Source organism: Rhipicephalus microplus, chromosome X (genome assembly GCF_043290135.1).
Source record: "Rhipicephalus microplus isolate Deutch F79 chromosome X, USDA_Rmic, whole genome shotgun sequence".
Lineage (NCBI taxonomy): Eukaryota > Metazoa > Arthropoda > Arachnida > Ixodida > Ixodidae > Rhipicephalus > Rhipicephalus microplus.
In genome coordinates, this window is record NC_134710.1 from 195,600,149 (window position 1) to 195,627,458 (window position 27,310).

At 47.3% G+C, this 27,310-nt stretch overlaps 1 protein-coding gene across 7 annotated transcripts in view; it reads right to left on the minus strand.

The window, feature by feature from the left end:
• The window catches only part of vir (VIR_N domain-containing protein), a 431,173-nt gene extending 410,035 nt beyond the window's left edge, over positions 1-21,138 (minus strand). For 6 of the 7 annotated variants that reach the window (XR_012887826.1, XM_075881178.1, XM_075881179.1 and 3 more), the window contains exons 1-3: positions 21,001-21,138; positions 20,423-20,503; positions 20,184-20,286 (exon numbers count right to left, since the gene is read on the minus strand). Coding sequence is in view for 6 of the 7 variants with exons in the window: in XM_075881178.1 (XP_075737293.1) it covers positions 20,184-20,286; positions 20,423-20,466 (147 nt within the window). In the remaining variant the exon portion in view is untranslated. The remainder of the gene's footprint in view (positions 1-20,183; positions 20,287-20,422; positions 20,504-21,000) is intronic. The other variant, XM_075881177.1, reaches the window with a different exon arrangement.
• Positions 21,139-27,310: the final 6,172 nt, after the last annotated feature.

A 27,310-nucleotide genomic window follows, 5' to 3' on the forward strand; every position in this document is an offset into this window, starting at 1 on the left:
TAGAACCCTGCACTCGTCTGACTTCGCTTGTTAATCGGGCTGTCATTTTTTTTTCTTCGCCAGTGCCCTGCATACTATTCAGCTAGCAAACTTCGAAGTACAGAAAGTTTATAGCACATGTGGATTTCTTGCAGAGGCATCGCAATTATAAGTGTTGTGAAATGGGCGGCGCAAATATACAGCAGAAAAAAAGTCCATTCGAGAATATATATACGCCCAAGCATTGAATTAGCCTCTCGTGCACCTTGGCCCGACATTTCTAAATGAGTGCAAAGTTATATAAAAGCACAAAACATTTTTTTTTCTCTCACCACATGCAAGCTTAGACAACAGTGTGACAGCCTTTTCGACCATACGAAGCAGTGCCACAGTGCGGAGAAAAGAGCAGGCCATGCTGACTTCTAGAAAAACTCTCTCCATTTGATTGGGACGACCAGAGAAAAACCCGCCGCACGCCAGCCATCTCGGAGGCCTTGTACTAACTAGCATGGTCGCATCGCCACCCGCTATATGTCGCTACTACAGCACCTCGTGTGGGGCGTATGACAGCGTTAATCAGGAAATTTTGTGGGACATATTGAAAGAAGTGTGCATAGGTGACGACACAGAACACCTACCATGGTGACGACTCCATACAGCTTCTGAGAGAAATAAACCGAGAAAATACAGTTTGCATAGAATTAGAAGGAATAAGTAGCAATGAGAGCGTTGAGATTAACAAGGGGCAGAGACAGGGATGTCCTTTGTCCCCGCTGTTATTCATGCTGTACAAGGCGAGGAAGAAAAAGCGCTTAAAGGTAGCAACGTTAGGTTTAATCTGTCACACAAACAGGCTGCCGCAATGGTTGAGCAGAAGCTTTCAGGCCTTGATTGATTGATATGTGGGGTTTAATGTCCCAAAACCACCATATAATTATGAGAGAAGCCGTAGTGGAGGGCTCCGAAAATCTGGGGTTCTTTAACGTGCACCCAAATCTGAGCCCACGGGCCTACATTTCCGCCTCCAACGGAAATGCAGCCGCCGCAGCCGGGATTTGAACCCGCGACCTGCGGGTCAGCAGCCGAGTGCCTTAGCCACTAGACCACCGCAGCGGGGCAAGCTTTCAGGTCTATTTTATGCATACAATATTGTTGTATTTGCGAACACTCACGACAATTTACAGCGGGTGGCAGATACATGCGGATGGCGAGGCTCTAGAACTAAGATTTAGTGCAACAAAATGTGGATTGATAGTATTCGATGATCACTAAGACCAGGCAGTCTGAATACAGGGCCAAGAAATACCAAGGGTAAGCAAGTACAAGTACCTTGGAGTATGGGTCAATGATGGATATAGATATATGGATGTACGGGAAAAACATCGGCAGTAAAGTGAAAGAGGAATGCTGCAATAATGAAGAACAGAGCGTTATGGGGAGACAATAAGTAGTAAGTGCTTCGAGGTCTGTGGAAAGGCGTAATGGTTCCAGGGCTTACATTTGGGAACTCAGTGGTGTGCATGAATTCGGAAGTGCAATCAGGAATGAATGTAAATTAAAGGACTGTGGGATCACTCGCGTTGGGCGCTCACTGGAAGACGACGAATGAGGCTGTAAAGGGTGATATGGGATGGACAGGCCTTGTAATAAGGGAAGCTCAGAGCAAGATGAGATTTAAAGAGAGGCTTACAAAAACAAAGGAGAGCAGATGGGCAGGGAAGGTGTGAGCATGGATAGAAAGTTAAGAAAAATAAACTAGGAGGCTCACCAATAAATATACGGCAGGCAATGTGGGCAACATGGCAACAAGGAGCATTAAGAAAAGTAAGAGAGGCGGAGAGGATTTATCGGATGAATAGATGGAAAAGAAGTCGACTCTCAGTAACTACTGAAAAGGCAAGAACGAAATAAGACAGGAGAGGTTTAATGACTATTTAAGGAGAAGCGCTTTACTGTTCGAAGAGAGATCAGGTTGCCTTAGAACGCGCAGTCATAAAGCGAGATTGAATAAAGAAGAGGAACATTGTACATGCTGTGGGGGAGCTAAGGAAACGATGGAACATGTTTTGATTGAATGCAGGGATATCCACCCAGATATACGTGTGGGTACAAGCCTACATGAGGCTTTGGGTTTAGGGACAAACATGGAAAGCTGGACACGTCTGAAATAGAAGCAAGTAAGAGATGATTAGAGTATTGGTGACAGAAAAATGAAGCTAAAGGACAGAAATAGTGTGAAAATGAGGTCATTCTGCATGAAGAGGCAGAGAGATGGAACACAAATTGATATTTTTTTGTTATAATAACATTGATTTATTCGAAATATATAAGGCATTAGGCCCACATAAAAAGAAAGTTTTCCTTTCATTTTTTTTTCTTGCAAACCTGGTGGCACACATGTCAACGCCCCGTTATAAAGGGGACGCTCATAGCGTCCATCCATCCGTGTAGAGAGCCTTCATACACATACGCCTGCCGCCCGGTTTAAAGGTGGTGTCAGCCTTTGAAAGGGTACATGCCGACGCCCGCAAGTTTTGACGGCCATCGTTGCTGCCAATTGTTCCCATTTTGATTTTATAACTCAACCGGCTTAACGGTTTGAATGTCAGTTCTGTCAGTGTTCGAGTAGTTACAGGTTGCCTCTACGCCTGTGGCGTTAGTTACGTAGCACTGTGACAAGCATCGAACCAGTGATTACACATGCTCTAACTGGGTTTGATTTCCAGATTACCTCAACCCGGCCCGTAGGGAGTTGGACGAAGACTTCACCATGGCGGAAGTCAGGCAAGCCATTTTTTGCACTCAATGGCAAGTCCGCACCAGGTGGCACCACCAATAAGATGCTGCTAAATCTTGATGATGATTCAGTCGAATACCTTACAGAAAAGATCAACGAGACATGGAGAAACAGCAGCGTCCCAGAAAAATGGAAGACCCCCACGACCGTCCTGATCCCCAAAGCAGGCAAGACTTCGAATATTCATAACCTCCGACCCATCTCTCTTACGTCCTGCGTAGAAAAAATGGTGGAACACGTCGTCCTCAACCGATTAAGCCAATATCTGGAAGACAACAACATCTATACCCATAACATGATTGGCTTCCGAGCCGGCTTGTAGATGCAAGATGTCATGAAGATGATCAAGCATCAAATAATTGACGTCAGTACTAGGGATATAAGGGCCTTGCTCGGACTTGACCTCAAGAAGGCGTTTGACAATGCTCTCCACTCATACATCCTGGCTTCTGTCGCGAACCTCGAGCTGGGCCCCAAACTGTATCCGTTCGTTCTTGACCGGAAGGAAAGCCGAAATGCGGATTGGTGACTATGTCTCTAACGAGGTGCTGCTGGGCCCATGGGGTACACCGAAAGGCTCGGTCATTTCGTCCATTCTGTTCAACATCTGCATGGTCAGCCTTTCAAGGAAACTGGCCCAAGTCGAAGGTATCAACCACACCGTCTACGCAGACGATATCACGATCTGGTGCACCGGCGGTAGTGAAAGGCAAGTGGAAAGTGCCATGTTAGAGGCCATAAACTTAACGAAACAGTACCTCCTACTTACGGGACTCAGGTGCTCTCCGACTAAGTCCGAACTCCTGCTTTACAGAAAAGAAAAAGGGGGCAGACCCAAGGGTTGGAAGCTGGTCTCTGAAAGTGACATTCATCTGTTCACTCGGGGCGGTTACCCAATACCCAGGGTCGACACCATCAGAGTCCTGGGCATGTTTATCAAATCATGTGGCGGCAATGGTACTGCGTTGTGCAAGATCACTGCAAAGACTGATGACTCTTTCCACCTTCTTCGAAGAGTCATGAACAGATGTCGGGGTCTCAAGGAGGACGACCTGCTTCGGCTCATCAATGCCTTTGAGCTAAGTCACTTCACTTACATGGTAGCCATGCACAACTGGCTCAGAGCAGAGCGTGACAAGCTTAATGCCCTCATTAGAAAAATCGTCAAGAGAGCGCACGGGCTGCCCATCAGAACGCATACTGAGGGCCTCCTTCTGCTCAGCATACACAATACCATGGAGGAGATAGCCAAGGTTCAGGAACGGGCCCAGCTACCAGGCTGGCTGGGAGGCGGATTCTAGAAGAACTCGGACTTGATCCTATTCAAAATTTGGCTAGTAACATACAATTACCTCGAGAAATAAGGGAGAAGCTTGTCGTTGCTCCGCTGCCCCTCCATCCAGTGCACAATGCAGGTCGTCGCAAGGCAAGAGCGACGACAATACTTCAGCAAATTTTCAAGAACGACATCAAAACAAGCTTTGTAGATGCCCCCGAGTACCGAAATGGCAAAGATTTTGCGGTTTCCGTCGTGGACACACAGGGCAAGATCATCAACTGTGCTTCAATTCGGACGACAGACCCCGAGGTGGCCGAACAAGTGGCCATTGCACTCGCCATACAAGACAGTCGCAGAGACATCATAAATAGCGCCTCCAAAGCAGCCGTCAAGGCATTTCAGAAAACTGCGTAGCACGGCAGGTAGTTCAATACTGAAAGGTGCCAGAAACAGCGACAGTACCACACAGCATTTTCTGGTTCCCTGCTCACGTCGGGGCAATTGAGGGGGTTCCTCTGAACCTTAATGAGTCTACCCACGAGACTGCGCGTGGCTTTACCGACCGCGCTGCCCTTGGATTGGGCGACTTTGCTTCTGGACACAGGGACGCTCCTAGCACGCACAATGAGATAACTAAATTCTTTTATTCAGAGAGAAGGCTCTTCCCGCCACCTCATACCAAGCTAAACAGAGCGCAGGTGGTCACGTGCAGACTCCTGCAAACCAACTCTTACTCTAATTCTGCATTCTTTAATAGCGTCTATCCGGAAATTTACACGAATAGTTCTTGCATGGCTTGTGGCGAGGTTGCTACTTTGCCTCACGTGCTGTGGGAGTGCGGGTCACTGCGCCAGACGTTTCACAAGGAAGAGTGGGACATGCTCCAGTGAAGCCCCATCTTCGAAGACCAAATCCTGGTTGTCCAGCGTGCCCGTGATCGAGCCGACAGGATAGACCTGTCAGTTCCGTCGTGGGATTAGCCAGGTGTGCATTTTGTCACGTTTGGCCAGGCAAAATAAAAGGTTATTCACTCACTCACTGCCTCACCGGCTGCTCGCAGCGAAGAATGCATGACAGGTTGTTGCGTTCACAATGTTCGAACAATAATCGGAACGGAGCGAGAACGTTTAGTTTCTCGTCAAGCCTAATGCAAAAGAAACATATGTTGGCAGGCCTAAATTAAGCGAGACTGATGGGTGGTGATGGCTTCCTTATATTGTCACAGGCTGAGTTCCCCATAACTGTAAGTATGCTTGGTGAGTACTGTATTTTGCAATGCTGTCTGTACCATAGTTATATAGGGACATGATTTGTACACTACACGATTGACGTACTGCAAGCTGCCACGCATCAATTGCATTAGATTACAATTACAGAGCATCAAGAAAGGGGGGGGGGGGGGCTACTGCAGGAATGGGTGAACATGAATCTGGATTTTCCGTGTGCAAATGTAGCATGGACTCCTACCAGCTCACCTGACCTCCAATTTCCAAAGAAGCTTTTTACCTCCGTTCAACTCCGTTCACGTCGAAATTCACATGAAGCATGTAGATATCCTAAGGCATTCACATGAAGCACGTAGATATCCTAAGGTTGGACCAAAGGATGAGATATCTGTCGCGAAACAGTCATATCTAAGAAAAAAAAAGCCTGTTAAACAGAATGCGGAAAAAGCTTGCCTTAGGTCCCATATCTTTTCCTTGTTTTTTTTTGGTTATTCTGTGCAACGTCACAAGAGAAAGCTGAGCACCAAATTTACTAACATTTACTTTTGAAGCAGATGCGTAAATCGCAGCTGTGCAAACTACATCTGCTCAAGCATCTGTGAACTGCAATATTTAACTAATGCCAAAGGTTGTACGAGTTGTGCTCAAAAATCAGTGGTCAAAAATTTTCTGTGCGTCTGTTTCCTTTGAATGTTGTACTAGTATATTGCAGTTTACACAACTGCCATTTGGTGCCAAATTGCAGCTCAATTCTGTAGTATTTAAAACTGATCTTCTGAAATATTCCTAATGACCTTAATTGGAAGTTTTTTGTAAAAGTGGCTAACCACTTTAATTGAAACAAACCTAATTAAAATCAGTACAATGGATTTCAAGGTAGAAATTTTTGTCCTTGAAAATGAGTTCTGTGGAACCCTGCAAGGTGGCTTCCTTTTGGTTTCGTGCTACAAATGGGTGATTGTCTTCTTTCCCTTTCTTAAATTTTTGTTCTATGTCTGAGTACTTAGCTCCTCTATTGGCAATGATAACTTAGCAGGTAGATGTTGAACTGTTAAGTTCGAGGACGTGAGTTCGATTACCTGTCATATCAGCTGTATTTTGATGGGATCGAAATGCGATAACACTCTTGTACATGTTCAGGAAACCCAGGTTTCCGAAATTAAAATCCTAGACACTAGTGCTTGCAAGTACCGGCAAAACCGATTATCCGGTTAAACAGGAGCAAAGCGAATCCAGCCTTGAAAGCTGGTTATCCAGATTTAAAGAAATGTATTTTGCTGACCCGGTTTCAGTGAATGAGCACATGGTTATTCGAATATTCAGAAAGAAATATATGGTGCCGCTTAGCGATCATGCGAAATTTAGCTTCTACTGTAAGATTATCACTAGCCCAGTGCCGCGGTGGTCTAGTGGCTAAGGTACTCCGCTGCTGACCCGCAGGTCGCAGGATCGAATCCCGGCTGCGGCGGCTGCACTTCCGATGGAGGTGGAAATACTGTTGGCCCATGTGCTCAGATTTAGGTGCACGTTAAAGAAACCCAGGTGGTCAAAATTTCCGGATCCCTCCACTACGGCGTCTCTCATAATTATTTGGTGGTTTTGGGACGTTAAACACCACATATCAATCATTAGCCCAGTGTCAAGTTGTCCCTAGGATTTCATGTGATCTCACCACAGTTCGCAACCAGAAATGTGCTATTTCAACCAGCCAAAATTCATATGAAATGTCTTGCATACCAGACTTCTAGCACAGTGTTGTGACATTAACACTAGTGATTCATGAGATGTCACCTCTCTTGGCTTATATCGCAGATTTCGCGCAATCTGCCGACATTGGCGATAACTCTAATTCTAACTTTTTCTACGATCATTTTAAATCTGTTTTTACGAAGGATAATGAGGTGCTGGAAACACTTGATGTGGCAAACCCACCTCTATGAGATATTGTGATAAAAGGAAATTTTCGATTTGCTTTTGAAACTTGATGTTAAAAAATCTTCAGATCCTGACGGAGTACCGAATGAGTTTCTAAAATGCTATGTGCAGTGGGTGTCAAAGTATCTAAAAATTATATTTTTTAAATCTTTGCAAGATGGTCAAGTTACGGATGATTGGGTAACTGTATAAGTGATGCCCCTACATAAGAGTGGAAATCTCTAGTATGTAACTAACCATCACCTAATCTCATTATTTCAACTTCCTGTAAACTCCTTCAGCATATAATACATAAGCATATTGTGAGCGCAGTCACCGACTCTTCTTTATCAATTGGACATGTCATCATCATTTGTATAATTTCCTCATCTGTAGATATCATCATCAGTGTGTGCCAGCTCAAGCTCGTCTCGAATAAAGCTCTTCTTCATAAGTGGTGGACGGTGCTTCTCGATCCCCAAGTCCTCTCGCACGTTCATACTGGAGCTCAGCTCGGGTCGTCGTCTACTACTACCTGCCATGGCAGTGCAAGACAACCCTGGTCCATCCAACAACACCAGCCCAGTGCAGCCTCTGCCGTCGACCCTCGTCATCCACAGCCACCAACGTAATCTGCCAGTATTCTCGGGTCTCAAAGGGGATGACGTTGAAGAATGACTACACACCTATGACCTCGTCAGCGAGTTGAACAGGTAAGATACTCTTCACAAGTTACGTACGGTCCCTTTCTACCTAACTGATGTTGCCAAAACCTGGTTTCGGAACCACCTCCAAGATCTTCCCGACTGGGACACGTTTGCACAGCAGCTCCGTCAGATTTTCGGTTCCCCCAGTGTTCGCGCTGAAGCAGCAACGAAGAAGCTTGCTGAACGCATTCAGCTGGCGGGTGAATCATACACCTCGTACATTGAGGATGTTCTTGCCTTGTGCAAGCGTGTAAATTCAGCTATGCCTCAAAGCGACCAAATATGCCCTATTAACAAAGGCATAAATACCGTCACATTCAACGCCCTTGCGTTGCAATACCCTACCACGACTCAAGATATCATCATCATTTGCCAGAGAGTAGAGAACTTCAGTCTCTTCGTCTTTGCCATGACGCCGCGGACATTCGTCGTCCTGCGGCCCTCGACATCCGTGCCCTGGTCCGCGACATCGTTCGTGAGGAGCTTCATGGGCGCTGCTCTTCCTGCGCCCCACCATCTACTTTAGCCTCAGCTCCAACCAACTTGCGGGACATCATTAGGCAAGAGATTGCATCTGCGTCACATCCACCTTGTTTCGCCTAATGCGGACCTCGTCAGGTACTAAGGTATGCAGAAGTCGCGGTGCTCTCAGCCCCCACCAGTATCCCAGCGGCTACACCAGGGGACCAATGTATCTGTGGCGTCAGTGTCACCACCGATGCGCTCACAGCCGTATTACACCATGCCGTGTCCTCAACGTCCAGTCTGTTATTATTGCGGCTAGAGGGGTCATATATCTCGCTTTTGCCGAAAGCGCCAACAGGACGAGCAACGTGGCTACGCTCCAGAGAAACGCGGACGCTTCAGTCCACTCACAAACTACCAGCACACGCCTTAAAGTCTTCTTTTCAGCGTTTGCCACCTCCACCTTACAGTAGTGGTCTGCCTGTGAACTCCCGTGAGTCTCACCATCGCTCACCATCTCCCAATCGCCGTTCCGCGTCGCCTCTGCGACCCTCCTCCAATGTTCTGAATGCCCACTTAGAAAACTCCCCAACGCAGTTTTAGGAGGGGAAACTGCATCCACCGGACAGCCAGCAATTCCTCCAGACAGACCATCGAACTTGTTAACAGTGTTAGTAGAAGGTATACGCGTCGAAGCTCTAGTGGATACTGGCGCTGCTATTTCCATTAATCGCTCTGACCTTTGCTCCCGTCTCCGCAAAGTAAGCACACCTTACTTTGGCCCGTCTCTCCGTGCTGCGACGAACGCCATTTGTCGCCCACTCGCCCAGTGTACAGTTTGTGTTTTCATAGACGGTATTCGTCATCATATTGCTGTTGCAGTTCTGCGTGAGTGCACCCACGAACTCAGTTTGGGGTGGAATTTCCTGTCGTCTGCACGCGCTTCTATATCTTGTCGTCAGCGCTTCAACCACCTCAATCCCAGCGACTCTTCTGTATCAGAACACGAAGAGCGCATTCGTCTCGTCACCACTTCAGATTATGTTCTTTGGCCATCTCGAGAAGAAATAATTAGCGTTGATTGCATCAACATTGTGGATGGCGACGTGCTTCTACTACCTTATGATCACACGGTACATCGAGGCATTCTGATCATTCCAGGCCTTGTTCGTTTTTCTAAAGGGTCTGCTTTTATTACTGAGTTAAATCAGACCCCCGAACCTCTATAGTTACCCTGTGGATCAACAGTCACATGCGCTATTGATCCGCACGCCGTTGCAATTGTTGCCCTTCCAAGTCAAGAAGACCTACCAAAGCCAAGCACGCCGCCACTCAACTCTCCCACTCCTATATCGGTGATGATAAGTCCTGATCTGACAGCAGCCCTGAGTCAAGAATTGTTGAATTTATTGAACAGACATCTCTCTTTGTTTGACGTTAATTCTGCTGACCTTGGTATGACAACTTCTGTGACTCACCAAATTCAGACTGACGGCTCCCGAATAATTCACCGGCGCCCGTACCGTGCGTCTCTTGCAAAAAAGAAGATAATCGAGGAAAACCTCTCAGACATGCTTAGACGGAATATCATTGGTCCTTCCCCGAGTCCATGGTCTTCACCAGTTGTTTTGGTGCAAAAGAAAGACGGAACAGTACGTTTTTGCGTTGATTACCGGGCACTGAACAAAATAATACGCAAAGATGTTTACCCTCTCCCACGAATCGATGACGCACTAGATTCGTTACATGGCGCAGAGTATTTTTCCAACCTTGACCTGCGATCGAGCTACTGGCAAATACCAGTGTCCGAATCTGACAAAGAGAAGACAGCTTTTACCACTCCAGATGGGCTATATGAATTTAACGTAATGCCTTTCAGACTTTGTAACGCGCCTGTTACCTTCACACGCATGATCGATAGCATACTGCGTGGCCTGAAGTAAAAAACCTGCTTATGCTACCTTGACGACATCGTAGTGTTTTCGTCTACCTTTTCGCAACATCTGCAACGTCTCGAAAAAGTCCTAGGCTGCCTTGCAGAAGCTGGTTTACAGCTGAATACGAAAAAATGAACCTTTGCAAGCAAGACGATCAAGGTTCTAGGGCACTTAGTCAGCAAAGACGGTATTCGACCGGATCCTGAAAAGCTTGCCGCCATCCTCGAGTTTCCCCATCCGTTGCGTCAAAAAGACCTGCGCCGTTTTCTCGGCTTGGCATCTTACTTTCGGCGCTTCATAGGCGATTTCGCAAGGCTTGCCTCTCCGCTCCATCAACTGCTCGCAAATAACACGGCATTCGTCTGGTCCAAAAACTGTGAAAAGGCTTTCCTGGCGTTCAATCAAGCCCTGACATCCGACCCGGTACTATGTAACTTCGATCCAGGTGCACCCACTACTCTTCACACTGACGCCAGTGGTCATGGTCTTCGTGCCGTTCTACGGCAGCGTGACAACACCGCACGCGAACGGGTCATCGCTTACGCCAGTCGTGCTTTGACTGCTGCCGAGAAAAATTACACAATAACCGAACAAGAGTGCCTTGCTGTTGTACGGGGGTACAAAAATTTCATCCATACCTCCACGGCCGCCACTTCACAGTCGTCACCGACCACAACGCATTGTGCTGGCTTTCGTAGCTAAAAAACTTATCGGGCCGTCTTGGCCACTGGGTGCTTCGTTTACAAGAGCACAACTACAGAGTCGTCTACAGGCCTGGTAACAAGCACCAAGATGCTGATGCTCTCTCTCGCTGCCCTATACCGAACCGTAATAGCCCACCGTCACCAATTTCCACCGCAGCATTACCCATCGCAGGTCTCAGTTGGCTAAGATCTGGCCGCCCTTCTACCCTCGTGTCGCATCAACACGTTGACCCTTGCTGCCCCTCCATAATGGCACGCTTAGAAGGCACATCCACTCCTCCGAACGCCCGATTTCGCCGACAACTGAAACAATTCAAGCTTCATGATGGTGTTTTACATCGCTATATTTACCACGTTGAAGGAAACAAATGGGTCCCCGTTACACCACGATGTCTACAATGTCAGGTTCCTGAGACATTCCACGATGACCCTGCTGCTGGGCATCTCGGCAATGACAAAACGTACGACAAAATACGCTGTCGGTTCGCCTGGCCTCTTATCCGCCATTGCCAAATATGTTTCTTCGTGTGCCTTATGTCAATGGCGGAAACGACCCATCACTGCTCCATCTGGCTTTCTCCAACCTCTTCTTTGTCCCGCTTTGCCATTCAAAGTCGTCGGGATAGACTTGTACGGCCCCCTTCCCGTGACCTCCAATGGACATCGTTGCATTGTAACGGCTCTTGACCACCTCACTCGTTACGCAGAAACAGCTTCACTGCACGTTTGTACAGCCACTGAAGTAGCCGATTGTTTTATGCGTAACATATTTTTACGCCATGGTGCTCCACGTGTTCTGCTCAGCGACCGTGGCAAGGTCTTTCTTTCCTCTAATGTTGCTGAGGTTCTACGCGCCGTCAACCCCATCCACAAGACCACTTCTACTTATCATCCACAAACAAATGGCTTGACGAACATGATTTTCATGTACGTTAACCCTGACCACACGAACTGGGACGCCGGTTTGCCATTCGTAACGTTCGCCTACAATACGGCTACGCAACGCACCACCAGCTTTTCTCCCTATTTTCTGGTCCATGGCCGCTCTCCAAGTGTAACTCTGGACGTCTCCTTCCTTTCAGCTCCTGCTACCTCAGCATGCCCTTTATCCACACAATTTTTCTCGCCTCGAGCACTGCCATTATCTGGCCCGAAGCAACACCGGCATATCTCAGGAAGCTCGCAAGTCTCGCTACGACTCAACTCACCGTGCTGTCACCTTTTCCCCAAGAGACGAAGTTCTTTTGTAACTCCCGTGCGTGTGCCCGGCTTATGTGAAAAATTCCTCAGTCGTTTTATAGGACCTTATATGGTGATAGAGCAAACGTCCCCCGTTAATTACCGTATCTCACCACTTAACGTTCCCTCCGACCACCATTGCCGTGGGCCAGAAATTGTCCACGTTTCTCGACTGAAACTGTATACCCGACGCAATTCCTAATATTGTCTCTCGCGTGGCCAGGAGGCCGCGTACAGAGTGACGTGGAATTAGTGTGAGCGCAGTCACCGACTCTTCTTCATCAATTGGACGTGTCATCATCATTTGTATAATTTCCTCATCTGTAGATATTGTTACGGGGTGAAGGCGTCTGAAAAATACCTTTACTTTTGGTAAAACAGGCAGGCATACAATATGGAGCCCGGACTGCACCAGCTCGCCCTAAACATCGTCCTCTTTTCTACAGTGTTCATTTGTGGCACCCGTAGCATCACCCCCGGCTGCGAAGGCACCGTCTCGGTGCTTGGTTGGTCCGAGTAATATCGCTTCAGCCGAGTGACGTGAACGTCAGAACACGATCGCGCGCTGGTGGCGTTAAGACGTTCAATTTCATATGTCACGTCGGTGACTTGGCGCACCACACGATACGGACCCGAGTACGGTGAAGTCAGCTTTTTGCACAGGCCAACTCGCCCCGACGGCGTCCAGAGAAGGACTGTGTCACCTTGACTGAAGTGGACATCACGATGGCACGCGCTGTAGACCTGTCGTTGTCGTTCCTGCGAATTGCTCAGACGCCGGCGAGCAATCTCACGTGCCTCTAGAGCTCACATCGCGGGCATATTCTGACATGTGGCTAACGGCAGGAAGGAGCGTGTTGAAAGGCAATGTAGGTTCTCGTCCGTACAGGAAGAAAAATGGCGAGAAACCTGCAGTGTCATGCCGAGACGTATTATAGGCAATTGTTACAAATGGAAGGGCGGAGTCCCAGACACGATGGTCAGAAGAAACGTACATGGCGAGCATGTCCGTGATGGTTCTATTTAGCCGCTCCGTAAGCCCGTTGGTTTGAGGATGATACGCCGTTGTGAACTTGTGCTTTGTAGTGCAAGAGTGTAATATGTCTTGGATAACTTGCAATAAAAAGTAGCGACCCCGATCGGTAAGCAGTTGCCGAGGAGCGCCGTGGTGTAATATGACGTCTTCTAGAAGAAAGTCAGCGACGTCGGTCGCACAACTGGTAGGAAGGGCCTGTGTGATGGCATACCGAGTGGTGTAATCCGTGGCGACTGCTATCCACTTGTTTCCGCTGACCGATAAAGGGAACGGTCCTAGTAAGTCAACACCTACTCTATAAAATGGTTCGGATGGGATCTGAATGGGCTGAAGGCGTCCCGCTGGAAGGGTTGCTGGTTTTTTGTGGTGTTGACAGTATTTGCATGAGGCGACGTAACGGCAGACGGATCGGTAAATACCGGGCCAAAAGAAGCGACGTCGAACGCGGTCATAAGTTCTTGAAACTCCCAGGTGACCAGCTGTCGGAATATCATGCAACTGTGCAAGGACAGTCTGACGCATATGTTGTGATATGACCAACAGCAGCTCAGGTCCGTCAGGATGCATGCTGTAGCGATATAAGATGCCATCTTGGAGCAGGAACATACGGAGAGACGGAGGAGTTGTGGGACCACTAAGCCGAAGGATTATATCGCTGAGGTGAGGATCACGGCGTTGCTGATCTACGATGTTGCTAAACGCAGAAAGTGCCAAAACGCAAGTAGACTCATCGCTCTCAGAAAGGTCTGCTGGGTTTACTGGATGACGCAACAAGCAATCAGCATCCTCATGGTGGCGACCTGATTTGTAGACAACCGTGTAGGAATATTCCTGTAGCCGTAGGGCCCACCGGCCGAGACGTCCACTAGGATCTTTTAAGGACGACAACCAGCATAAGGCGTGGTGATCAGTGACAACCGTGAACGGGCGTCCATACAAATACGGCCGAAATTTAGCCACTGCCCAGACGAGTGCGAGGCATTCGCGTTCTGTGATGGAGTAATTTCGCTCTGCTGGCGATAAAAGACGGCTAGCGTATGCAATAACGCGCTCGCAGCCATGCTGTCGTTGTGCAAAAACGGCTCCGATTCCGTGGCCGCTGGCGTCGGTACGCACTTCCGTTGGAGCGCATATATCAGTGGCCGAGAATCGGTGGCGTCGTAAGTCTACTCATCAGTTCAACGAATGCTCTGGTTTGTTCAGGTCCCCACACAAAAGTCAAATTTTTTTTAGTAGTTCCGTGAGCGGGCGTGCGACGTCAGCGAAATTCCGCACAAATCTACGAAAGTAAGAACAAAGGCCCACAAAGCTTCGAACGTCGTTCGCAGAGGCCGGCACAGGGAAATCTTTGACGGCGCGGATTTTCTCAGAACCGGGACGAACACCAGAAGAATCGACAAGGTGTCTAAGGACAGTGAACTGCCGGCGGCCGAAGTGACATTTCGACGAGTTTAGTAGGAGCCCTGCTTTTCGGAAAACCGAAAGAATTGTTGAGAGACGCTCGAGGTGAGTTTCGAAAGTTGGCGAAAAAACAATGACGTCATCAAGGTAGCATAACCAGATTGACCACTTGAAACCGTGAAGAAGAGCGTCCATCATTCGTTCGAATGTAGCCGGGGCATTGCATAACACGAACGGCATTACTTTGAACTGATAGAGCCCATCGGGAGTTGTAAATGCCGTCTTTTCACGGTCCAGATCATCAACTGATATCTGCCAGTACCCGGAACGAAGGTCGATGGAAGAGAAATAATTTGCTCCACTAAGACAGTCAAGAGCGTCATCTATCCGCGGCAGAGCATACACGTCTTTTTTTGTAACCTTTTTAAGATTTCCGTAGTCGACACAGAAGCGCCAGCTGTTATCCTTCTTTCTCACAAGCACAACGGGCGAAGCCCAAGGACTTCAAGAAGGTTCAATGATTTTCTTGGGCAAGCATCTTGTCGACTTCTAGCTGGATCACGTGGCGCTCGGTGGAGGAAACACGATAGGGTCGCCGGTGTACTAGATTTGCATCACTGGTGTTGATCCGATGCTTTACGACGGTCGTTTGACCTAGGGGTCGGTCACAGAGATCAAAAACGTCTTGATATGACGCAAGAAGGCCACGAAGCGCAGACACATGCTCGGCCGGGAGATCAGAGGCAATCATTCCAGTTATGCAGTCTAGTGTACTGCGCGACTGAATACTTGCAGATGACGGTGTATCCTCTGTTAAGGCCGATATGTGGTAGTCGCCGGCCGGGGCAAGGGTTGCAAGGGATATTCCTCGTGGCAGCACTTCAGAGCAAAGTCCAAAATTCACAATAGGGAGACATGCCACGTTGTCCTTCATTGTGATTATGGTGTGGGGGAATGCAACATTGAGCGAACAGAGTACTGTAGGATTAGATGAAATGACATAATCGCCGTCAGCCACAGGTGGATCAGAAGAGACGTCGATATACGTCACAGCTAGACAAGATGGGCGAACAAAGTCGGCGGAGCATAGCTTTGGGGGCGCAGGATCAGGAGGGTCAACGGCGTGTGGTAGGACGAGCGGAACAACACCAGCAGAACAGTCAATTAGGGCGGAATGCTCCGACATAAAATCGATGCCCAAAATGATGTCATGTGGGCAGTGGTCCAGTACGTAAAACAGAACAGTGGTATGATGTCCAGCAACAGTGACATGGGCAGCACACATCCCGGTGACCGCTGGTGTTGCACCATCAGCTACTCGGACAAGAGTGATCGGAGCAGGAGTGAGCACTTTCTTGAGTCGAGCACAAAGGCTCGAGTTCATGACTGATATGTCGCCGGTGTCAATGAGTGCTGCCACAGAAGTACCGTCAACATTTACTTTAATCAAGTTGTTGTGTCCGGGTATCGTGTGTAGAGGAATTTCGGGTCGGGTCGTCGAAGCAGGCTCACCTCTAGGAGCTGCACCCGTCAGTTTTCTGAGGACTGTTGGTAGGAGGGTGAGGGGGAGCGACATCGGTTAGTTGAGCGGGACATGCGTCCAGAGGGCGACGGGGAGCGGCTTGGTTGGGCGGGCCTGGATGGCGAAGCATCATCTTGTGCCGTGTAGATCGGCATCCGAGAGCCAGCAGGTGGGCGTCGGGTGTTGGCATAATGCGACCATGGCTGCCAACCCCAGGAAGTGCGGCAATGACGTGAAATATGGTCGACTCGTCCACAGTTGAAGCAGATCGGCCTGTCATCGGAAGTTCACCATTCTGCCGGGTTCCGGTAACGTGGGCGGTTGTTCGGTCCGCGGGACATATTAGGTGTACTGGGTAGTCGGTAGTCAGGTTGTTTAACAGGGCATAGCGTCTGAAGTCCGGCATTGGCCAGTTCCTGGAGTACGAACGACACTCTTGATCAAAGAAATCGTGGTGCGAGAGCCGTCAGGGGCCTGGGCTTGGTCAGACAGGGGAGATGCTGCCTCGATTTCGTGGTGCACGATGCGCACAATATTGTCGGAAGCAGCAGGGGCTGGTGGCAAACGGGCGTCCTCGCAGGTAGATGTTGCAGCCGTGTTGGGAAAACGCGAAAAGTGTGGAGTGATACGGCGACTTTTCGCGCCTTCGAAGCGTCGGCATTCATTAATAACATCGTCTACTGTCGATGAGCTTCGAAATACGAGGAGATTGAAGGCGTCATCGGCGATTCCTTTGAGGATGTGCGCGACCTTTTCAGATTCTGGCATCTTGTCATCAACCTTCCAGCAGAGGGCGAGCACATGTTGTATGTATGTGACGTACGACTTGGTGAAGGACTGGAGTCGGCACGCTAGTTCCTTCTGCGCAGCACGACGACGCCCGATGGGCTTGCCGAAGAGATTGATGAGTTTCTGCTTACAGATGTCCCAAGTCGTGATATCTTCCTCGTGGTTGGAAAACCAAACTTTAGCTGTACCATCAAGGTAGAAAATAATATTGGCCAACATGAGCGTCAGATCCCAGTTGTAAAGAGCGCTCACCCTTTCGTACAGCTGAAGCCATTCCTCCACGTCAGTACTGTCACTGCCTGAAAAGGTGCCTGGGTCATGCGGTTGAGTCAGAACGACAGTGCGGTTAGTAGCAGCTGGATGCGGTGCTGTTGGTTGCTGCATAGTTGGACGAAGCACGCTTGGGGTAGTCTCCGAAGAATCCTCGTGCTCGTCTTGATCAGGCATCGCACAGGCAGCCAAGGAACGTCCGCTGCGTAGAATCGTCGTGGTGTTGACTGTGGGAAGACCCGCACTCTCTACCAAAATGTTACGGGAAGAAGGCATTTGAAAAATACCTTTACTTTTGGTAAAACAGGCAGGCATACCACAGAACACCTACCAGTTTAGAGAACGGAAACTGTACCTTTGGGCTGTTGTACCAAAATAACATTTGCTGCTGGTGAGGAGTCCCGCGGCTGGTTCACGCTGCTCGCTTCCTCTGGTTTTTTTTTTTCGTTGCCCAATCGCGCTTCGCGTCTGTAATTATCGCCAGAGGACCTAGCTGGCCTCGACTGGCAAAAACAACGTCAGTCAAGTAAGGTTTGCATCATTTATTGCGAGTGTCCAAGCCGGTACAATCAATGTATACGGTCGGGTCCGAACAAAACAAGTCACTCATACATATCGAAAGCTTTCAACCCATGTGTAAAGACTCTTGAAAGCCAACAAGCATATGCATATAACTGAACATCGAAATCGCTCAATGAACCTCGCTTTCATTGTGTTGCGGCACTCGAGTTTAATAGCGTGGCTTCAGGACAAAGGTCCGATTCTGCCGTCAGATGCGGCGCTTGCGCGGTAGTGTTGATCTTGAAGCGAATGCATGATGTGGAATCGGAAAGGAAACTTGCACATTGCCGATAGATAGCTCGCGCAGTTAGAGCAATGTAGTTTTGCTAAATTTGTTAAATAAGCAATTGTGGATGCGTGCATTTCTGAATCTTTCTCGCTCTGCAATGCTATATTCAGTACTTCACAATTCTGCAATGTCGCGTCGTGTCGAGAGGGCCCATATCATAGGTATTATGTATTTAGGGGATGGGCCTAAAAATATTTCAGGCTTGCTACATTTATTCTTAGAGTTAAGTTACACAGTTACCACAGCTAGAATTTCTCGTCGCAGGTAATGACCAGTCTGTTGAGTATGCAGCGAACATGTATGCTAAAGGGACACTTATGAGGTGTGTGCTTACAGATCGAAAAGGCTCAATTCTAATAAAATAAGCTTCAGGTATGCATTGTACAATTTTTTTTGTCTGTACATCTTTGTTAGTACTCTTACATAACACTATCTGCTCAGCCCTGAGCACAATCTTTTTTTGCATAGAGATATCCATAGAACTTGAGTACTCTCTTGCAAGCAAGCACTCCTGAAAACAATTGGTGGTACATGATGTGAATCTGTCCGAATACTGGATCAATAAAGGTCACATTTATTACACACTTGTTATTGTGTTTACTTTTTCAGTATACTTGTGCTTGAAAATGAAGTTGTTTTCTCCCTGCTACATTTAGAGGTTAGGACTTGAAATACGTACCATCTTGCAGTAAGGCTGTAGATAAGTGAAGATCATGTATGTTTCAACTACCTGTGTGATTTCCTAGATTTTTTTTCATGACCGTAGTGCACAGAATTTCACTTTGCAGTAGTAGACACTATAGTTATGACAACTTAATTCAAACAGAAACAGATGTGCACAAAGAAATTAGGAACGTTCTCTGCCAAAAAAAAACAGTACCACATGCAATGAACACAATCTTGCTCTTCATGACAGCATTCACGTCTTTGAGGAAGCTGTGCTACAACTGCTCATCACCTTTATGATTTATTATTTTAGGAGCCCATTGAACATATGTGCAAAGCTAAAGCAATTGAGTGCAGTCTTATGAGCTTTGTTGCATCTCTTTGTAAACTTGTATGAGCTAAACACAGTTAATTAAGACAAAACAGTTCTGGGTGTTGTTGGTAAACTGTCACAAGGCACAACTAAATGTCGGAAAACCTGTTAATGCCCATCACTGTGGGTGTGTTCATTATGTAGTGCAATTAATAATTTCCGACGATTCACATGCCAACTATGAAGTGATCGTGAGTCGTACAGTAGTGGGCAAATTTAGAATGATTCTGGCTTCCAGGGGTTCAAACAAATGACATTGTAGCCTCACAGGAGACAAGATTGCTTGTCGAAACATTTGCTTTGACCCCTTATCTTAACATATTTTTCATATTTTCAAGCTTCCATCTTTTAAGGGTCAGTTTAGTTCACCTGCACCAATCTGAACTGGTTCCCAGCTGTGCATGAGAAGTTCAGAACTTGTGCGGCAGGAGTTCAGTGGTGCGGCACCACAAGTGAATGACAAGGTGCCGACAAGGTGGAATCCTTATTTTTGTTTGCTTAATTTAATGAGGTGCAAAAATATTGGCAAAACACGCCGTATTTATAGGGGTGGGTACAGCACCTACGCCTAATGCTATGTTGTTTGTTAAGCTGTGCGAGCGGCTGCACCAAACCAGCGCCGTCAGAACAGAAGGTACAGGAAAGTCATGAAATAGTTTTGGTGCTGTACCTCTCCTGCACTTTTTGAAATGAATGGCAAGATTTAGAAGATGCCATTGTTGCGCCACTGAAATGAATGGCGAGCTGCAGCACTTTGTAAAATGGATCATGTGGTGCAGGCGAATCGAACAAACCTTTGAGCACACAAGCGTCTTAGCGTTTCACCCCCATCGAAATATGGCTACAGTGGCTGGGATCAAACAGTGTGTTGTTGAGCTCCGCAGCGCCACACAATCTAACTAAATGTGTTACAGTTTCAACATTATTGAAGTGTAGATTCCATGCCACGGTAGGCAGGCAATGTTTGTAGCCAATCTAAAGCACCTGTCCACGATATGCGCGGTAAAACATTCACAAATACAGCATTACATGCGTGAGGTTAGAGATGACCTGTTGTAGTGGACATTCGGATGTCTCAACGTGCTTGCAGAGTGGACATTCAGGGGTAGTCATCCTTTCATTGCATGGCAGTCTGGAAAAACAAGTAACATCACTAGATATCAATGCATGAAATCAATGCATAATCAATGCATGAAAATTTCCAAAGTAAACAAATAAACTCAGTTAATTAGTAAACAGCAGTATTTTATACATATATGTTGTGGTACCTCATAACACGTATATCACTCAGGGCTGCTTCTTCACAAGGCATGTCATGTTGCAGGTTCCTTGCCCATTGTACACATTTGCTTCCATGTCAGGTGGGCCAGGAGGATGTGGCAGAAAAAGAAGTATTTCTCATTTATGTGACGCTTCCTTTGTCACACTATAGCAAAACCAGACCTATAAATATGTGATGTTTCTCAAACGCGACTGCAGTAAACTATTAACTAGTAGGTTTTTTGCACTAATATATGGGCTAGCTAAGAGGACACATGCGAGGAGACAGTGATTTATTTGACTTCTTTTATCGCAACGGCCTGGTTGGTGTTACCTGGTGATAGAATTTCAGAATTAACTATTGAGTCAGCGACTCGTTCCCACGTGAAGCCATGCACGCCGCAAGTAACGCACGTTTTTCCGGTTACAGATTGAGACGTTCAACAATTTTAAAATTCAATACTGCAATGCGCTGCCACCGTGTGACGCCTACGCAGTCATTGGCAAAAAAAAATGCATATGTTGAAATGAACCAACTAGCCCCGCAAGCAACCATCCTTAAAAAACTGAAGTGGTTTCTACTCACCGGCCCGGGCTTGCAACGGGTGTTCATCCGATGAAAGCTTCAACGGTCGCTTCGTTCCCCGAAAGTCACTCGAATTCCCTTCACGAAAGCATTTGAACGAGTCAAAATAAACAGAATGAAAAAGAATGTGTCGGTCGGCAGAGGCTCGAAATATTTACAGCGAAACGAAACAGTCCGAGACACAGCCGAACGTACCGCGAGCCGTTACCTGCCGTCGTAACCGTTGGCCGCCGCAAACTTTGAAACGCGTGCTTTGAAATGAGGGTAATGATGTCGATAGGCTGCTCCTGACATCGACTCAGCTGGAGCAAAAACTTTTACAAAAAGTTGATGACGCAGCACATGTTTAAAAAAACTACTTTCTAGAAGAAAAAAATGTTTTTATGTGTAGCAGTATGCAAACATGTAGTATTTGATCAATTTATAATAAAACTTGGCCCCGACGAAGGCGCCTCTACAAGCAAGTGCAATAGCGCGAGTGGCGAGAGAGGTTAGTAGATCCACTCTGGGTGTTTGAAGCAGAAACGTGCCGCGGTTGATTTTTTCGCCCCCTACAAATGAGCACTTGAACTTGAGAGTTTCCGGGGCCTGGGCATACAATATGGAGCCCGGTCTGCACGAGCTCGCCCTAAACATCGTCCTCTTTTCTACAATGTTCATTTGTGGCACCCCGTAGCAATATCATCATCAGCGTGTGCCAGCTCAAGCTCGTCTCGAATAAAGCTCTTCCTCATAATATTTCTGAATTCCTAGATGAGCACAATATTGGTCAGGTCAACAGCACAGATTCAAAAAAAGATTTTATACCTGTACTCAGTTGGTACTTACTGTACAATGCATGATTTCGCACTACTAGCTATAAATTCTGGAAAACAGGTAGACGCAATTTTCATTAGTAGATTTTGCAAAAGCTTTCGATACGATCTCTCACAATAAGTTGCTGTGTAAATTGGATTTAATATTTTCAAATACTGAGCTTTTAAATTGGATTTCCACTTATCTTTCAATTGGAAACGATAAGTCTTCTTCAATATTCATTGTTCCCATACAGTACCGGTTGATTCAGATGTCCTCCAAGGCTCAGTGCTCGAACCACTCCAATTTTTGTTATTTATCATCAATGTTTCTCATGGTACACCAATAAACATCAAGCTATGTGCTGATGACTGCGTCCTGTACACAGAGATAGAAAACCGGCCAGGCGAAATCCATTTGAACAATGCATTTCATAAGGTCATTCGTTGGTCCAATAAATGGCAGATATCAGTTAATTTTAAAAAGACTATTTTCATGAAACTTTCTCACAAACATAACCCTTTTCATTCCACATATTCAGTGAATAATGTTTTCTTGAAGGAGGTACAACACTACAAGTACCTTGGTCTTTGGATTTCGCATGACCTAAATTAAATGGGACATATAAAAACTGTAATAAGCTCATGCAATCACAAACTCTTATCTTAAACAAGCTCTTAAGATTTCTTCTTTCGCCGTTTGCCTTATTGCATTCAAGGCAATCGTGCAAACTACTCTAGATTATGCATCAATAACTTGGTACCCTCACACTAAAACGAATATCAAGGAAATGAAAAAAATTTATAAGAGAGCCGTTAGATTTATTTATAGCAGTTTTGGCCGTACTTTAATAACATGTTAATTAGCAAAAGCCAACTTCCCCCCCTCCAAGAAAGAGAAGCAAAGTATTGAGATTAAAATTTTTGTTTCAGTTCGTTAAAGATTACTTTAAGCTTGACTTATTGTGCATACTTCATACTTTGATGGGATATGCCACAAAGCACGCGTTCACATTCACTCTATTCACTACCCGTAATAACACATTCAAATATTCGTTTTTCCCCAGGATAAATACCAAATAGAATAATCTTAATAACGATATTGTTTTGCGGTCATCTTTGAATATCTTTACTACGCAGCTTGAGCAATAACCATGTGTACTCTTTACATGTAGTGGTGCTGTTTATTTCAATTACTGAAGTATTTATTCTACGCTAGTGGTCATCTTCACTACAGCGCTTATTTGATTTTATTAGATGCCCTTGTGCCTGTTTATTGCAAATTGTCGTCATTTTTATCTTTTTTCGGAAAGCCTGTAGATACTTTCCATTTTATTTTTATTGTGTTTGCCAATCTGTAAATTTAACAAATGTATACCCACTCTGCTAAAACCCTATTTGAGAGTTGCAGTATTGATAACTAAATAAATAAATAAATAAGTCACAGCTTTGCCGCAAAAGCGAAGCAATGAACGAGATAGCAACAAATTGCAAGGTCACGTGCAGAATGGCAAGCAGATCTAAACATGCCCCGTATTTCTCACGCACAAATGACACACGATATGTACTCACAGGTACAGATGAATGCGAATAAGCGTCTCAGTTGTTACTTTGCTGTGTCTGGAAAGCACGCCCTTTTCGTAAATGGAGACTGTGCAATGATTGTAGTGACCTTTGTGCGCCCAGTAACTACATTAGAATTGTTCCAGTGAAAGCCCAACGCCAGCCTTGACGTACGATCCTCCCCACCACGAGATAAGGGCGCGCCAGTCAGCGTCCATCCCCCCTCCTCTCCGTAGGACAAAGGACTCGTGGGAGATGTGAACACACGCCGTTGCGTCAGGACGATGTGGCGACGCGCACTCATTGCGCCATCTTAGTGATAATGCTGAAAACACGATAGTTCCCCCGACATGCCCATCAACAGCGGTACGTAGTAGATATAAATAGCTTGCCGTTTAAACGTTGAAGAAGGTGCTCCTCGGTGGCTCAGTGGTTTATGCTGCATTAATGATTCAGGGGTCCCACATTGGATTCCGTGCGCCGCCGGAGTCTTTTTTTTTCGATTACTGTTCTTTCTTGCATTTATATATATATATATATATATATATATATATATATATATATATATATATATATATATATATATATTGCCACGCTGTGTTGGCGGCAGAAGACGAGAGCGAAGAAGTGAATGGCAGCTGTGACTGAGTAAACAGTCCTCCACTTCGAGTTCCTGCCTATCGTTTCCTCTCGCGACAGACTGGTGGACGTGCTGGGTACTGTACTGCAACGTCTTATGCCTGCTGGTCCTGAACAAGAAGTAACCACCGCCAGTGCACCAGGATCTGCTGATATCTATCGAAGCAGCCGCCGCCTTCAAGGACTACCACCACAGTACGGCCCCTTGGCAAGTTCCGTGAGGACAATGTTTGCCACATCCGCAACCCAAACCGAGCATGACCCACTCGCTTGCGTACCCTGTGTCATCAACACGCCTCGCACACCCAACCCATTCCACGGGGATGCCGGTGAGGATGTCGAAGACTGGCTTGACCATTTCGACCGGGTCGCTGCCATCAACGACTGGGACAATCGCCGTAAGTTGAAGAACGTATATATCTCCCTCTTAGACGCGGCAAGAGTGTGGTATGAGAACCACGAAACCTCATTCACAAGTTGGCAGGAGTTCCATCGGCAGCTTCGCGAGGCGTTCAGTAACCCCGAACGGAAAGAGAGAGCGGAGCAGGCACTTTCTTCGCGATTTCAAATGCCGAACGAGAGCGTCGCCATGTTTGTCGAAGAAATGTCGCGATTGTTTCGACGGGCTGACCCCCACATGCCAGAAGACAAGAAAGTGCGCCTGCTAATGCGAGGCGTAAAGGAGCAACTTTTTGCGGGCCTTGTGCGCAACCCTCCTACGACCGTGTCCGAGTTCATACGTGAGGCCACAATTATGGAGCGCATGCTTTGGCAGCGGGTGTCGCAGTATGAGCGTCAGACGGCCATGTCCGCTGCGTGCTCGCTTGTACCAGGAGGGGATAACAGCGAGGTCCTCACAGAACTCGTACGACAAGTTGTACGAGAAGAACTTCGGAAATTTTATGCAGCGTCCCCTCCCAGTAGCGCTGCTCTTACGGACGTCGTTCGGAACGAAATCAGGCAGTTCGTTCACTCCGCACCACCATCGCAAGTCGAACCTCCCACGCTTTCCTACGCGGATGCCCTACGCGTCTCTACGCCACCGACGGCACATTTTGTTCATGCACCTACCGGGACCCCCAGACGCTTTCAAAGTCCAGCCCGTCGCCTACCTTCTCAGACCGATTTTCGTCCTGGCCCGCGGAAGTCCACCGTCTGGCGTGCACCCGACAATCGTCCTTTATGCTACCATTGTGGCGAAGTTGGACACATGTACCGCGACTGTTACTACCGACGAATAGGCCTACGCGGATTCCACCCAGATGCTCGTTGTCCACGCTATGGTGAGCGCCCACAGGAAATTGCGGATTACTTGAAGGGTAGTCATCACGCCCCTGTCCCGCCGCGACGACAGTCACGGTCACCATCACCCCGTCCGTCCACATCAACGCACCGCGCCCGACCCGCTTTTGGGTCCCCTAGTGTCAGTGGCGCAAGCCCACGCCGGGGAAACTGAAAACAGCGACCTCCGGAGGTGAGGCCGCTGTCACGCGAACCGACAAATACCCTCCGCCGCTGCCTTACGACGTGCCGTTAAAGCCTGTTTGTGAAACCGCCAACAGAACGTCCGCTGCCATTACTGTTTCCGTCGACTGTTATCCGGTGACTGCGCTTGTCGACACGGGAGCTGATTACTCGGTGATGAGTGCTTCATTGGCCACCCGTCTACACAAGGTACTGACAACGTGGGACGGCCCTCAACTAATCACCGCTGGAGGACACCTCGTATCCCCAATAGGAAGGTGCACCGCCAGTCTTGAGATTTGTGCGTCGGCTTTTGTAGCATCATTCCTTGTACTGCCCAATTGTTCTCGGCCGGTCATTTTGGGCATGGATTTTCTGCAAGAGTATGGAGCGATAATTAATCTGCGTGATTTGTTCGTCAGTTTTGTTAACTGTGTTTCTCCAGATTCCGACATCGAGAACGAACATCGTGGCGTGGCCTTACGCGTAGTCGATGATTGCGTCACGTTGTCACCTCGCAGTAGTATTTTCGTGCTTGTTGAGTGTCCACGGGAGCAGTCGATTACGGGCATCGCCGAAAGTAACCTGACGTTATTGCTTTATAGGGAAGTGGCAATTGCTCGAAGCCTCATTCAACTGCGAAATGGCCAGACTATGGTTTTAGTTACGAACTTCAGTGGAGAACACAGGCATTTTGCGAAACGCACAACCATAGCTTACTTGGAGGCATTGGATGATTTGGACGCCTTCCCTTTGATTACGACGATCTCGACTCAGAACAGCTGCGATACTGACGTGACTAGTCGCCTCAACGTCAATCGCCAGTTGGAAGAACCTAAGAGGGCAAGGCTCCTCAGTCTCCTCTCATCCTTTAGTGACTGTTTTGCCACTACCTCGAAAGTCCGGCAGACTCCTTTAATAAAACACAGAATTATCACTGAGCCCAACGTGCAACCAGTGCGCCAACATGCTTACCGCGTGTCGCAGAAGGAGCAAGATGCTATACGTCATCAAGTAAAACAAATGCTCGACGACGACGTAATTCAACCATCGACTTGTCCTTGGGCGTCACCAGTTGTTCTGGTTAAAAAGAAAGATGGTTCATTACGATTCTGCGTCGACTACCGCAAACTGAACAAGATAACGAAAAAAGACGTATATCCCCTTCTTCGTATCGATGACTCCTTGGATCGCCTGCGACACGCCCGTTACTTCTCTTCCATGGATCTCCGTAGCGGATATTGGCAGATTGAAGTAGACGAACGGGACCGAGAAAAAACAGCGTTTATTACACCGGACGGTCTCTATGAATTTAAAGTACTCCCTTTTGGCCTGTGCTCCGCTCCAGCTACGTTCCAACGAATGATGGACACAGTTTTAAGTGGCTTGAAGTGGTACTCTTGTTCAGTGTATTTAGACGACGTAGTCGTTTTTTCTACAACTTTTGAACAGCACATTGAGCGGCTTGAGGCGGTTCTTCTGGCTATTCGCACTGCCGGCCTCTCTCTGAAACCGGAAAAGTGTTGTTTTGGATAAGAGGAACTGAAATTCCTTGGCCACATTGTCAGCAGCAGTGGTGTTCGCCCCGATCCTGAGAAGGCTATGGCAGTTGCTTTGTTCCCAATACCGAAAACAAAGCATGATGTACGCCGCTTTCTGGGACTTTGTGCTTATTACCGCCGCTTCGTGCCGGACTTTTCGAAAATCGCCGACCCTCTACAACAACTCGTCAAGGATGACGTCGCCTTCGTCTGGGGCCCCAAACAATCCGGCGCTTTCCGCGACCTTCAACAACGCCTACAAACGCCACCGATCCTAGGTCACTTCGACACCGAAGCAGACACAGAAGT